The 14,337-nt window shown below is 28.8% G+C and overlaps 1 protein-coding gene across 1 annotated transcript in view; it reads right to left on the minus strand.

The window, feature by feature from the left end:
• The window catches only part of LOC117169596 (zwei Ig domain protein zig-8), a 672,873-nt gene that overhangs the window by 474,761 nt on the left and 183,775 nt on the right, over positions 1 to 14,337 (minus strand). Inside the window, exon 2 of the mRNA XM_033356046.1 lies at positions 1,812 to 1,909. Coding sequence (XP_033211937.1) covers positions 1,812 to 1,887 — 76 coding nt within the window. The 5' untranslated portion in view covers positions 1,888 to 1,909. The remainder of the gene's footprint in view (positions 1 to 1,811; positions 1,910 to 14,337) is intronic.

Here is a 14,337-nt window from a genome sequence, read left to right on the forward strand (position 1 = left end):
GAAAATGTTTGATTACCGCTCTGAACTCGTTTTTTTCCATTTTTCTTAACGAACAATTTTTTGTTTCAATTGGTTATAAAAACACGTAAACTCAGAAGATGTAGACTGTGACTGCACCATACATCTAGTCGGGAGTGGTGCTGACTGAAAACAGATGATTTGGAGCGATTCGCGCGCCATATGTTGGTCATTCTAAGGACTTATTGAACTACCCTCGTATTTACGGTGTTGTTCTTACACTTTCAAATAATCCCAAAACAATTTAAATGTTTCAAAAATGACAAAATAGAAGCCTTTTTGTTAAATTATTTAAAGTGTTTTTTCTCAAGCACCCAATTTTAATACTAATTTTATTTTTTAAATATAGCTGGCAATGTGTAAAATTAGATGTCTAATGAGTTTCGTTATTGGAAAATCCCTCCTTTTCATTTTTTCCCGACATTTAGGAAAAATTTTAGCTAATATAAAGAAGGCATCCCATTAGTTTTATGCGGACTAAACTATTTCCGAGGCCGGGTAACTTTTTTTAAAATGATTTTTAATTTATACTCTTAAACGTTGCAAACCATCAGAAAACTGTAAAAGGTGTTTTTGTAGAACTTTTCTAGATGTTTTAACTTTTTTAAATCATTTAAAAAAATTTTTATTCTGGTTATTCCAAAATGATTATTTTTTTAAATTTGAATCAGTACTTTACTGAGAACGACACTGACAGAATAAGTAACGCATATTATCAGCTATTACTGAAAAAATCTTGAATATGGTATTTTGAAAAAATTCACTTTCAAAAAAGAAGAAGACTCCATTTTAAATATACTTCATGTAAATTTTGGAGTAATAACAGGTAATTTTTATCGAAAATATAAAACAAAATACCAGACAAGAACAGCTTTTTTCAATCTAAGGAATTGGGTTGCTTTATTTTGATTATTGAAAGATTTAAAAATTCCCAGAATAGCTCGCTTCTGCGGTTTTTGAAGCAATATTTTTAAACTTTGCTGGAAAATGAAATTTGTGCTCAGAATTCAACAAATGAACCAAAAATTTCGACATTTGAAGAAAATCTAAAATAGAGGTCAGTAAAACTTTCAAAATTTTCATCGAGCACTTTACCCTGATATTCAAACCTCCGAATTATGGAAAAAGTATGTAAAAATTTGGAACAAAATTTTAAAAACACGAAACAAACGGACTAAATAATTAAATTAAGAATGAGTTTCTCGACAGTAATGTTGAAAAGAAAATAATTATAAAGAGATATTATGTCTGGATCTTTTAGAGTAATATTTAAAAATTAGATTAATTAGCTTGCTAAAAAACTGAGAAATTTCAATTCTTAGAAAATTTAAACAGATTATGTTAAAAACTTAGAAATGCACCATCATGGACATTTTAAAAATTTCGGCCCATATTTAATTAAAAACTACATAAATGATCTATTATTGAATCTTTTATTGGCCACCAACTTGGAATTTAAATGCCTAAAATTGGGTGAAGATTTTTTGTCATATAAACGGTAAAATACATCTTATTTTCTTTGGAAAATAACATATTTTGTAATGCTTGCCGCCTGGGTTGTAAAATGTCATTTTTAAAATTTGTAATTTCGTTTTCGAAAAACTGGGATGAGGTCTGAAGAACAGAATATAGGTAGATCAATTTTTAATTGGACATATATAAACCCGACTGCTCTTCGACTAGTTTTATTTTATTTCTATGGAAAACTGTAGCACGGTTCGTTAAATATGTATTCACTATATTTCTCGACCGGTTGCGACAAAAGCTTGAAAGGAAGAAAATTGGAAATTTACCTTTATCGAGGGACCGAGCCAGTAAAATTGTCGGCAGAATCAGGAAGACCATGTACCACGAAAGCCGGTCCCGCATTCTCACGAGGTTGCAAGTCCACCTGGAATTTTAAAAATCTGTATTAAATATGAGTTTGTTTTCACCTTAGAAAATTCTTTGTTCATAAAGATAAAGCCTATTATTTAAAATGTATGACTATAAGTATAAAAAATTAATTATCACACTAAAACGCATAATTCATTTCCTTCCTACAAGTATGGAATTCTCGCATAATTACGAATTTTGTGTCAATTTTTATTTTCAGTTGAAAAAAAATCCCCATATATTTAATGAGTTTTCATTTTATCCATTTAATTAATTTTTCACATTAAAACAAGTGAATAACGTATGTTTTTATTTTGTGAAATGTGAATTCGAATCTTGGATAATGACATATTTTTTATTTTGAATTTCGCGCTTATAACTAAAATATATATTTGGGCAGCTGCTGATATATCTGCTACTCACAATCATGAAATTCTTCCGTTTTTTGATTGGCTAAAACCTTTATCAAAAATTTTGTCGACTTTCAATTTTTGTCAATCGATTCTCCTCAATTTGTTCTCTTTTAAGGTATGTCCAAAAAATAATTTCCACTCAATAATGTTTTATTTTGTCCACCCCCATTCCCTTTTAGTGTGTCCGGGAAATGCCCTTAAAAAAGTAAAATAATAATTTTATGTGAAAGTCATGCTAGGGAAGGTATTTTTTGGAATCCTTTTGGCATAAATTATTTATATTCGTTAAGTGCCGAGATTTCAAGTATTTTTTTAATTAATTATAAATGGTTAAAACAATTATTATTTTTTCAAACAATTTTTCCAGACAAAATGAATATAACGGTGTAAAGGGTGGATTGTTTAAACAAATGAACACTCTTTCAATTACTGACAAATATTCTTAAAAAACGTTACTCTTGACATTTATTAAGTGTGTCATTATATACAGAAAATATTAACTTTTTACGATATAATGCAAAAGAAATTTGTACAAATAGAAATAGTTCGAACTATTAATATTAATATGGAAACTATTAAAAATATCACTTTTGACATTAATCGATTATAGCATGCATCCCTAAAAATAGTAAATGTTAACTATTTATTTTTAAAATATGTTGGAAACAATAATCATTATTAAAGCAATTGAAAATCAGTAGGAAAATACTTTAAAACTTCTCACTTATCAAATAAAAATAATTATTGTGGCAAACATTCTGAAAATACCGATCGTGGATTGTATTTTATCTAAAACTTCAATTTTGTATTTTTGATGGAAATTTTCTCGGCCTAATACAAGCTGATCGCAAGGGTCAGAATTAAAAGTTTCTGATTGTAAATTATTCCTTGATGATTGTATAAGAGGTGACTAAGCTTTAATAAACTTTCAATTATTTTGCTTCCGAAAAAAATGCAAGATGGTTATTAACACCCCTAAAGTTGGGATTTTATCATAACATTTATATTCAATAGACAAATTTATCCGGATAATTTCTGTTTTAATAACGAAACTTTCAGGGAATATTACATACTATATCGACATCGATTTCTTTGATCGAAATTTAAGTAATATTTTTCGTACAATCATAAAATAATCTTCTTAATAAATTAGGAAATCGTTCAATTTATTAAAAATATGAGAGATCTGTGGTATTTTATTATTTTATATTTAGTTTGAGAAATGCGTTTATACTGATGATTAATATGTACGACAGGTTTTATTTAATTTTATATACGTGTAACATGGAAATTATAAATTAAGGGATATTTTTTTTATAATAATAAAATAATATCATAAGATGGTACTACTTCTTCTAGTACTGGTTTCAGTAAAGAAAATAAACATCGAAGAAAATCTGAAGAGCTGGAAAAGTTTGTTTAACTTATTTTATGAAGAAGACTGAACAAAAATTTTCCAGCTCTTCCCATTTTCCTTGAGGTTGATTATTTTTCCTCAAACCAGTTTTGCAACTTTTATTTCAATAGCAGAGATTGTCATCAGTAATGTAGGTAATATTTTCTGAAAGTTTTATAGTAACGTTAAACAAACTTTTAGGATGAATTGGAATACATAATCTAAAAATTATAATAAAATCGCAACTTAGATTTATAATTAAGGGTTCAGCAAATAAAAAAAAATTTCGCAAGGCAACAAAGTGCTCCTATATACCTTTTTTTATTATTATTATTCCATTGAGCCAAATACCTTTCAGTGTAAGAGAAGGAACACATTTTAGCTGATCAATTTATCTAGCAATCCACCAAGGTGACAAACTTCACAAGGTCATCGTATGTCACAGTTAACACAAAAATAAGTAAACTGACAGATAATAATTATAGCATAATTTGACGAATTCTACAGATTTTCGACGCATTATCTTGCATGATGATCCATTTTTCATGGCGTAATCTAAACATTTTCTAAAGCAGAGAAAAGGGTCTCTAATAATACGAAGTCAAATGCACCTATTATTATGAAAATTAGCAAAAACTTTTGCTAAAGTAGATTAAATTTGAGCCCTAGAAATAGCGGCAACTGATATTGTAAATTAATTCAAAGTACAAGCATAAGATAGTCGCGATATTATCTACGTTATTGAACGAAATGGTTTAACCAAAACTCGAGCGCTTCTTGTTGAGTTTGTTTACTGAAGTAGCTCGAAGGCTAAGTATACAGTGTATCTTATGCAGTAGATATGAACAGTTTGCCATTTCCAAGCAGCTCAAGATGATAGTTTCAAAGTCCTGAGCAAAGAAAGATGAATTATTAAATTTTTAGATATTCTTTGTAATAAATGTATCTGTTGCATTCCCTCGAATTCGATGTTGTAGCTTATCGAAAAACATCAAGATTCGCGGTTGCGAATCTGCACAAACTAGAAACAAAAAACAATAATAATTGCAATGCTTTAGAAACTGGGCACGGAATATTCAGAACACCTGAAAAAAGTATCATTTTTAGGAGCTTAGTCGATTTCTAGCTTACAACGCTAAAACGATTTGCCTAAAAAATTCAAAATATTAGGAAATTTAAATTTATTAATTATTTATAGAGGTTTTTTATTTTTTTTGTAGGAAATTCTATTTTTTCGCAAATCAGTCGACATTCAGCCTACAATAGTCAATCAATTCGTCTAAAAATATCACGATAAAATAAGTAGAGGAAGCTGCAGTGCCATTTTACAGAAAATCTAAATTTATTAATTATATTTAGAGTTATTTAATTTTGTATGCCCAAAATTTGATTTTTTAACAGTTTAGTGAACCTGTAGCCTATAATATATATCCGCTGCATCTACAATCTTTAGAATACAGTGAAAATATAAAGGTCTTGTACCATTTTTCAGAATATTTTAACTTTATCTAGAGTTATTTCATTTGGTATGTACGATTTGTATGCCCAATATTATTTTTAATTAGTTCTCTCGCTCTATAACCTAACATACTTAAAGGACTTGCCTTAAAGTTTCAGAATAAATAAGTAGATAAAGCTCTAATTCCTCTTTTAAAGAAATTTGAATCTAATTATTATTTCTAGAGATATTTCAGTTTTTATGTATAAATCTCGATATTTCGCAATTTAGTCGACATATAACCTACAATATTTAACCAATTCGTCTAAAAATTTCAGAATAAAATAACTAGATCAAGCCTCAGTGGCCCTTTCTAGGAAATTAAAATTGTCTAATTATTTCCAAAGTTATTTAATTTTTGTATTTCCAAAATTGTTTAAAGCATTTTTCTGTAGCCTACATAATTGAATATTTATTAGATAAAGCTTCAGTTGCATTTCTTAGGAAATCTAATTTGACTAATTATTTCTAAAATTATTTAGTTTGTTAATGCCCAACAATTTTTTAAACATTTTAGTCTATGTATCCCCTGAAAAATTCAACCAATTATTTTAAAATTTTCAGAATAAACTGACTAAGTGAAGCTCCAGTCGAAAATTCAGGGAATTTGAATTTATCAAGTATTTCTAGAGTTATTTCAGCTTTTCTTTCAAAAATTAGATTTCTTAGTAGGCCACTCCAACCGTAGCTTATTATTTCATTCTATTTAATTATATTCTATTCACTTTATTTAACTCTATTTTATTAATTCTTCTAAACATTACGTTGTAAATTACATATTTATATTTAATTGTTTCGCCAATTTCTGCCATTTGGCAGATTTGCAAAAGTCAAGAGATGTAATATTTTTAGAAATTCAGTCTACCTACATCTTGTACATTGAACTGCTTTGTATAACATTTTCAGTATAACTTTTTATATAAATACCTAGAACTTTGTCACGCACAATTCTGATCCAAGATAACTCTCTTTAATAAGTCTATAGCCTTGTGTCTCGCCAAATTTTTAATCCTTAAGTTTTTGTTTATGTATTGCACATTAAATTGGGAAAATTGGATTTATAAGTAATTCAGACAACCTAGGACTTACACTATTAAATCGATTTCTACAATATTTTCAGCGTAACTCCGGTAGATGAATATCTAAGAAAATTTAGAATGCGAAAATTATTTATGGTTCTATTTCTAATTAAAATAGCAATATCAACAACAATTATGTGCCTGATATTGTGTTGAATATTAAATATTTTTATTTCTTTAAAACACGCCTTTTATTTGATAAACATTTTTATTTAAAAAAAAGATATTGAATGAGAAAAATTAAGTTTAACTTGTTCTCCTGTTAATATATTTTCAACATTTCTGTGATTTTTTAAATTTAATAAATTTTAAAATCGATATACCTTTTAGAATTATTTTACAAACTTTTTTATTTCGGGAAAATATATTGAATGCACTGATCAACTTTTACTTAAAGGAATTTTTGGGATCGTAGAGGTTTTTGGTGATATTCATTATTCAGAAAAACTCCTAAAAAAATGGTTACTGTTCTATTCAAATTTCCAGATATTTGTTAAAAACTTGTCTTCCTACTGTGAAAATTCATTCGAATATGCATAAAAGCCAGATAGGTACGTGCCACGAAAGCACTAAGGGAACTTTTATAGGGAAACGTACAGAACTTTACTTTTTGTAGGCGAATATCAGATAGTTTAAAATTTGAAAAGTTCCATTGAATTGAATACCTGAAAGGAAGATATTTTAGTCGAAACTTTCCTAATTTGCTGAATAGAAGTGAAAAATATTCTCTCTCGTTCTTAGCTGTTTTACTATTTAATCTTTAGAGACCCTCTGTGTATGCTATATTATTTTCACGTCTTTTATTTTATTAACTGTTGTAATTTGATGTACAAATTCTAGGCACGCTCCCTGGCGAATAAAACAAACAAGGTCCCGGTTTCCGGCTTTCATGACAGGACTGGGCAGAATCTAATCTGCCTGCGGTCGTGACGACGAAACCCACCGAAACTACCCTCTCCTCGACGAAGTTCACAAAACAAGATTAAATGAAGTTCGTCCTGGCCAAAATGTCATTGTACAGAATTGCGTGTTTATAACTCACTAACACGTGAATAAGTCGCTGTAGCTCAAACCAATTATAAGTGTCATTTCTAGGGCAAAAAATTTCTGACTAAGTGCGAAATTTTAAAGTTCGATAAGAGTTTTGTGAGCCTCCAATCCCTCTTAAGTTTTTCATATTAGCGTGTTGCCGGCAACTTGAATTTATTCAGTACCGGTAACGGTAACGGTAGCGTCTTACTTGACGTTCTTTTACGGAATATACTAATAGTATTTATACTAAATTATATGTTATGATAAATAATCAGGAGAAATAATTTTTACTATAGCAGTATATCGCTATTTACTACACCTACAACCAAGCATTTTTTTCAACATGAAGTTTCAAGCAGAGGGAAGAAAAAACATATCTTTTACAAAAAAATTCTAAGAGTGTGGAAAAGTTCTTTTGGACAGGAAGAAACCTGACATAAAATATTTTTATATCGGCGAATATCTTCTGCTTTCCATTAGAATAAACATTTTTGACATTCAGAAACTGAAAAGGATTATTTGTGATAAAAATGTATTTATTTTAATATATCTGAATCTCATTGATTTTTTTAACTCATTAGAATTGAAAAAGTATGTTGATGAAGCTTATACAAATTCAGAAATTTCGAAATCAAGAAAATTATAACCTAAATTACCTATTTAAAATACATTTTTCAAATTTCGCAACCCATGAAAAAATTAAAGACATTTAAAATTAGAAAAGTGTCGATTTGTTTAAAAAAAATCGATTTTCACAGAAAAAGCTTTACTAATATTTTTTTCAGTTTTTATGCCAATTTGGTCTTCTATAAGGACATCGTGTGAGTTTCTTGACGGTTATGTGATTTTCGTAGTTAGGAGATTTTTTTTCTCATGAAATTGAATTTTTCTTATTTTTCTCGCAGCCAATGAAAGGTATCAACATGGAAACAAATGAAAAAAAAAATTTTGAACATCTATACAAGTTCTACAAAAAATCCATCTTGCCCTTTAGTGATATCTTGCCACGTTTACGAGAAAGTAAGAAAATTATATTTTTAGAAAGAAATGGTCCTGGTTTTAAAAATGGTTTAGCCCGCATAAAGCTGATAAGATGCTTTCCTTAAGCTGAAGCTTTGAGAATATATATATATAAAAAAATAAAAAGGGAAGCTTTTCACAAAATCTTTCTTTTCATATTTTCGATATTCTTTTAACAAAATACAGAAGGTTTTCTACAAATCCCCTTTTTTTATTTTTGCAATATTAAAAAAAATTGTTTGCTAAAATAAAGAAGGCCAGTAAATTTTACCAAAATATGTAAAGAAAATTTCAATATCTTAAATAGGTAAAAAAATAACGACGCCAATAGGACAAATTTGTGATTAAAAAAAATGAATGTCAAGATTCAAATATTTGTTACTTTATGAGATTTTTTTTCTTAAAGCGAAATTATACGTGACTCCTATTATATGTTCAAAAATTTCGGGAAAAACAATTAACAAATTATGAATGTAAAATTTTATATCAAATTACCAAAATTTCAATATAATTTTTGAGTTTGAGAACTCTGCCAGATCAAAAAATAATTAAAAACTATCTAAAGCTTTCGGAAATTTAAAATCATGTATTTGAAATTTTATAAAAAGAAATAACTTCATTATGAAGCGTTACATTTTTTACATACATAGTTTTTACGTACTTCAACGAGATTATGAAGCTTTGTAGGGATTTTAAAAGATTTCAATGAATTACAAAATTTGCAGAGCATTTTAAAAATTTTCAAATTATTATGAGAGTTTCAAGAAATTACCTACTACAATTTCAGAGAGAATCTCAATTTTTTAATTGGGTTTTCCGTTGATAATTAAGGATTTTAATAAGGTTTTTAGAGGCATTGTACGATATGTGAAGCGATCGCAAGAGATTTTGAAATATTTCAAAATCAGTCACTGGATTTCAGAGGGTTCCCGAGTAAAAATGCAACCAACCAATTCCCGTTCCTTCTCTTTTTTATTTCTTTCGCCCTCTTTATTCACACACACACACACACACACACACACACACACACACACACACACACACACACACACACACACACACACACACACACACACACACACACACACACACACACACACACACACACACACACACACACACACACACACACACACACACACACACACACACACACACACACACACACACACACACACACACACCATGTCTTGTTTGGGGGCAATTGAGTCCAACTCAAGTTGAAGCATTTTTATTCCACGGATTTGAAAGAATTACTAGGAATTTGTGTAGTGTTTGAAAGATATTAAGTGAATTCAAGGATTTTAAAAGATTGAATGAAACGGCGAATAATTTTAGTGCATTTCAAGAAATGATGTCCGATACCCACGGAATGTAAAGTATTTCGAGGTATTTTCGCATAATCCAAAAAAATTTAAGGGATGATTAAAAAAATCTTAAAAATAATTTGCAAGATTTTCAAGGGTCGCAAATAATTTCAGGTGTCAATCAACGAAATTAAAAAAAATAATTTGAAAGAAGAAACTTACGTAAGAAACAATTTTGATTTTCACCCTCCTCATTCCCTTAATAAGGATTCTTAAGACTCTCTAAAAAAAAGCCTTGCCGAATTAATGGATGCTTTCTAAAAAGAAGAAAAATTCAACGCTAAAGGAAAAATTATCTCTAACGAACCGGACGTAACAGACAATGGCACGTAGACTCCAGCTTACATTTTCCGTTACCGATCATCGAGCGCAGCAGCGTTTCCGGCCGCACGAACCAGGAAATTGCACCGAAATTTTACAACTACATCCTGCCAGTTAAAATGTTTACGCTTACATAGTCTTCATATAATGTCTCGATTAAATATAATCAAGATTTAACTCACTATAATCAAAACTAGACCTAAAGATTCAGTAAGTTTGGGAGATATTCATTAAAAATTCAAGAAATGCGTTATAATCAAGTAATAAAAATTAAGACGACTAAGAAAAAGTGGCCTGCAGGTTATAATTTTAGTTCAATGATTATAAAACTTTGATGATCAAGCTACCCTTATATACGTATGGTGTTTTTTAATGTAGAGCCCCCCCACTTCTCCCTATTTTAAAGATTCAAACGATTTTATCGGATTTTCAGGGTCTACAAGGAGTTTAATCAGACTCAGATACCGAGGGATTATGACAATTTTTGAGGTATTTCAAGGGATTTAGAGCGATTTCCGCGAACTCCCAGGGAGTCAAAGAGATAACGAAATATTCTAAGATAAGTGACGGGATTGTCAAGAATTTTTAAGGATTCCATGTGATATCGCAATATTGTCGCGAATTTTGGGGGAAACAGGGGATATTTCTAAGGATTTTAAGAGATTTAAAAAGATTTCTAAGTATATCCACGGATTTAAATTTGAAACAGTTGAAAATTTTACTATTTTCCATCAGTCACTCAATTCTACTTATCAACCGGTTTCTCCTTACTTAGTAATCAACAAAACTCACTAATTTATTAGTAAAAATAACTGATCAATAGCTAGAATTCAGTCACTGATTGAAGGTGGTAAACGTTTCAATTGTTGTTATTCAAAGAGACCAAATTTCCGAAGTTTTTAAAGGATTTTAAGGGATTTCGAGAAATTTTAAAAACTTTAAATTTTTTTAATGATTTTTACATATTGTAAAGGATTTCAATTTCCTAAGATAAAAAATTCGGGAAAAAATAAAGCCTAACAGAAAATGGTATGCAAGCTAGAATATTGGTCGATTGATTATAAAACTTTGACAACGGAACTCGTAAAGAATTTGCAGGAATTTTGTGGCCAGGTCTCAGAATTTAATGATATTTCCAAAGTTTTTTTTATGCATATAATGAGATTTCCAGGGATGAAGAGATTTAAAGTGATTTTAAGACATTTTGAATCAATTCAAAAGCAGTCTTGGGATTTCAATTTTTTAGTAATTCTGAAGATTCAGAACTATTTTTACGAATTTTGAAAGAGTCCAGGCGATTTAATAGAATTTCGAAGATTTGAAGGGATCTCATGAAAAATAATTTCATGCGATTCCGAAGGATTTTAAGAGATTTTAAAAGATTTTAAATTATATCAAAGAGATTTAGAGAATTCCCTAAAATATAAAAATATTCATGGTTTTTAAAATATTAGAGGGATTCCAAGAAATTTGAAAAGATTCCCACGAATTTTCCAAATCTTAAACGGATCTCTGAAGTTTTTGACATATTTCACAGAATTTTAAGGATTTTAACCGATTTTTAAAGGGATTTTAGGCGATTTCCACCAAATTTAAGTATTATAAGGTACTTTGGTGAGATTTCGATAATTTCTAATAATTTCAAGGATTTTAAAAGATTTTACAGAATTTTAAAGACTTTAAGACTTAAAGAGATTATTTGGGATTGCATTCATAGGATTTAAAGAATTTCTCGAATGAATTAAAATTATCAAGGGATTAAAAAAATCTGAAAAAAAATTCAGGGAATTTCTGAGGAACACAAAACTTTGCATAACTATCGCAAACAATATGTACACATGCCGTGTTTCTAGTATGAATTTATAAGGAAATATACTATTTTCAAAATATGCAGACCCAAAACCTATGTAACAGTAAAAAAATTGGCGTAATTATCATACCGATTTTTAACCAAAATCTTGAAGAAAATTTTTGGAATACTGCAAGCCTGAATAACATTAATTAAAATTGGACAAATCAACTCATCCCATATTAAAAAAATTGTTAATAAAAATTCAACTGTGGATTATAATTATTTTCTAAAGTTATCAGAAAATTTACTATCATATGTGGATATGTAAATATTACTAAAAACTAAATTAAATTCCAATAAACATACTACGTGTGGAAAAAGTTCGCCAAGTACCTTAACTTAATTTTTACATCACCACTTTAGGATTTTAGAAAACCCGTTTTTTTGGCCTAAATAATTCTTCAGGATCATAAAAACTATATGCAGTTGGTCCTATATATAGCGCAAGCATCGCATATTAGAGATAAAAAATTTCAAGAATTTAAGTGCTCGTAAAACTTTAAACGCGTTTTTCTCGAAACCACCTTTTTTAAACTGGGAGGACGTATTACTTGAACTTCGTTGCGGGGATCGATTTGCGATTTTTTTCATACCTCAATATGTGTTAAATAAAACCTCTAAAAAGAAATCCTATGAATTGTGTAACACTCCCAAAGTGAATTGTTAAAATTAGACTTTTTCTGCCGCTAGAATGGTGTTACTTCTTAATGAAAGGCATTTTAAGAAAAGTAGTAAATTAATTATTAAAATAATGTTTTAATCTGATTATTATATTAATTTATTCCTCAGGCGGAAATATTATATCTAGTTTATATATAGTGTGAAGTTTTATATAGAATATTCATTTGTTTTATACATTTTTTGTGTAAAACAGATGAATATTATATATAAAACTTCACATTATATATAAACTATATATAATTTTTCCGTCTGGATCCATAAAAAAAAAGATTTTATAGAAATAAAATAACAGGAGATTATTTAGTAGGCCTCTCACTCTATTTAATTGATAAAATTAATTTATTATTAATTTTAGTATCAATTTCATTTTTGTATGAGATAAAGAATATTTCTTACTAAATTGATAATTGCAATCATTAATTCGCTACTTTCAATAACATTTATTCTATTAAAATATACGCATTTACTATGGTTTTGGATTTTTCCGTAACATTAACCCCTTTGACAGCCTCGTTCAGGGCTAATGTTATGAAATTTTTCGTAATTCTAACCCCTGTTTCTGCTTGTTCAGGGAAAATGTTATGGAAAATTAAAATTCATATAAAATACTTCATGGAGTATTTTCTCACGTAATGCTCTTGCTGAGATTATATACAGAAACATGAAGATCGAAACTTATTGCTGAAATTAGGTTTCATTAAAAGCATTCGAAACAAATTTTTACTTATAATAAAATCGCTAAAATTTCCTATTGTGTTGATTTAAACGCTTCATACTTTTCATTTATTTTGTTCTTCTGAAAATGCACATCCTGTACTGGAATTTTATTCCCTTTCGTTTTTTAACGATGCTCGTTCGTCTGTCGCATCTGAAAAAGTTGAATTGTTCTGTTGAACCTATAGAAATTGCCTTTTTCGTTGCTGTGATAATCTATGGTATTTTGTACCAGTAAAATGATTTTATGGATTTATATTAGAGCCACTTTAAATCTAAGAATGATGTTTATTTTTGGAAAAAATTGATGGAATATTTTCAAGAGATAAAAAATGTCCATCATTTTTCTGTGTGAACTTTATAGTGACTATATAAACTGGGAAAATTCTTTTGGAATTTATTTTAAGGACGTAATGCTATTGGAGAGTAGGTAAAGTTGTGAAGTGATTCAACTTATTCACGTGCACTTCAAGTCAGTTGGAGAAGCTTGTTTATTGTCTCCTATTTCACCACTAAGGAGATTTTTATTCTCGTATAATTTTAATCAAAACTAAACCACTACTGTCAATTCTCACAATAAGGGTGTCAAAAGCCTCATCAAGAACAACAGGAAATTATTTTTCGCATAGAAGTAGATACATGATTGGCAGTAAAAATATTTTAAAATTAAATTAATTATTAGAAAATTGATATCATTATTTACAATTTTAAACCAATTTGACTAGGAAAATTAACCCGCAATATGTATGCCTATTACACATATTTTTATTTTTACTGTCTACACTGTAAAAAAAATTTGGTGATATTTACAATAAGCTAGTAATTATACGTGCTGTGTATTTTAAAATTACAATATATAACCTGATTAATTTACGATACTACAGTGCTTATTTGCAATCTAGTGTGATTTCACTTCTGATTACAATCTGCAATTAAAACGAAGGTTGTTCTATTTGTAGTCGACTGTAAAATGATGGAAATTATTTGATCGGTGTGGGACATAGTAAGTTTACGTAAGGTGATAAACTTACTTTGGGCGTTAAGTCTACGAAAGTGTATGTAAATTTTGAC

Source organism: Belonocnema kinseyi, chromosome 3 (assembly GCF_010883055.1).
Source record: "Belonocnema kinseyi isolate 2016_QV_RU_SX_M_011 chromosome 3, B_treatae_v1, whole genome shotgun sequence".
NCBI lineage: Eukaryota > Metazoa > Arthropoda > Insecta > Hymenoptera > Cynipidae > Belonocnema > Belonocnema kinseyi.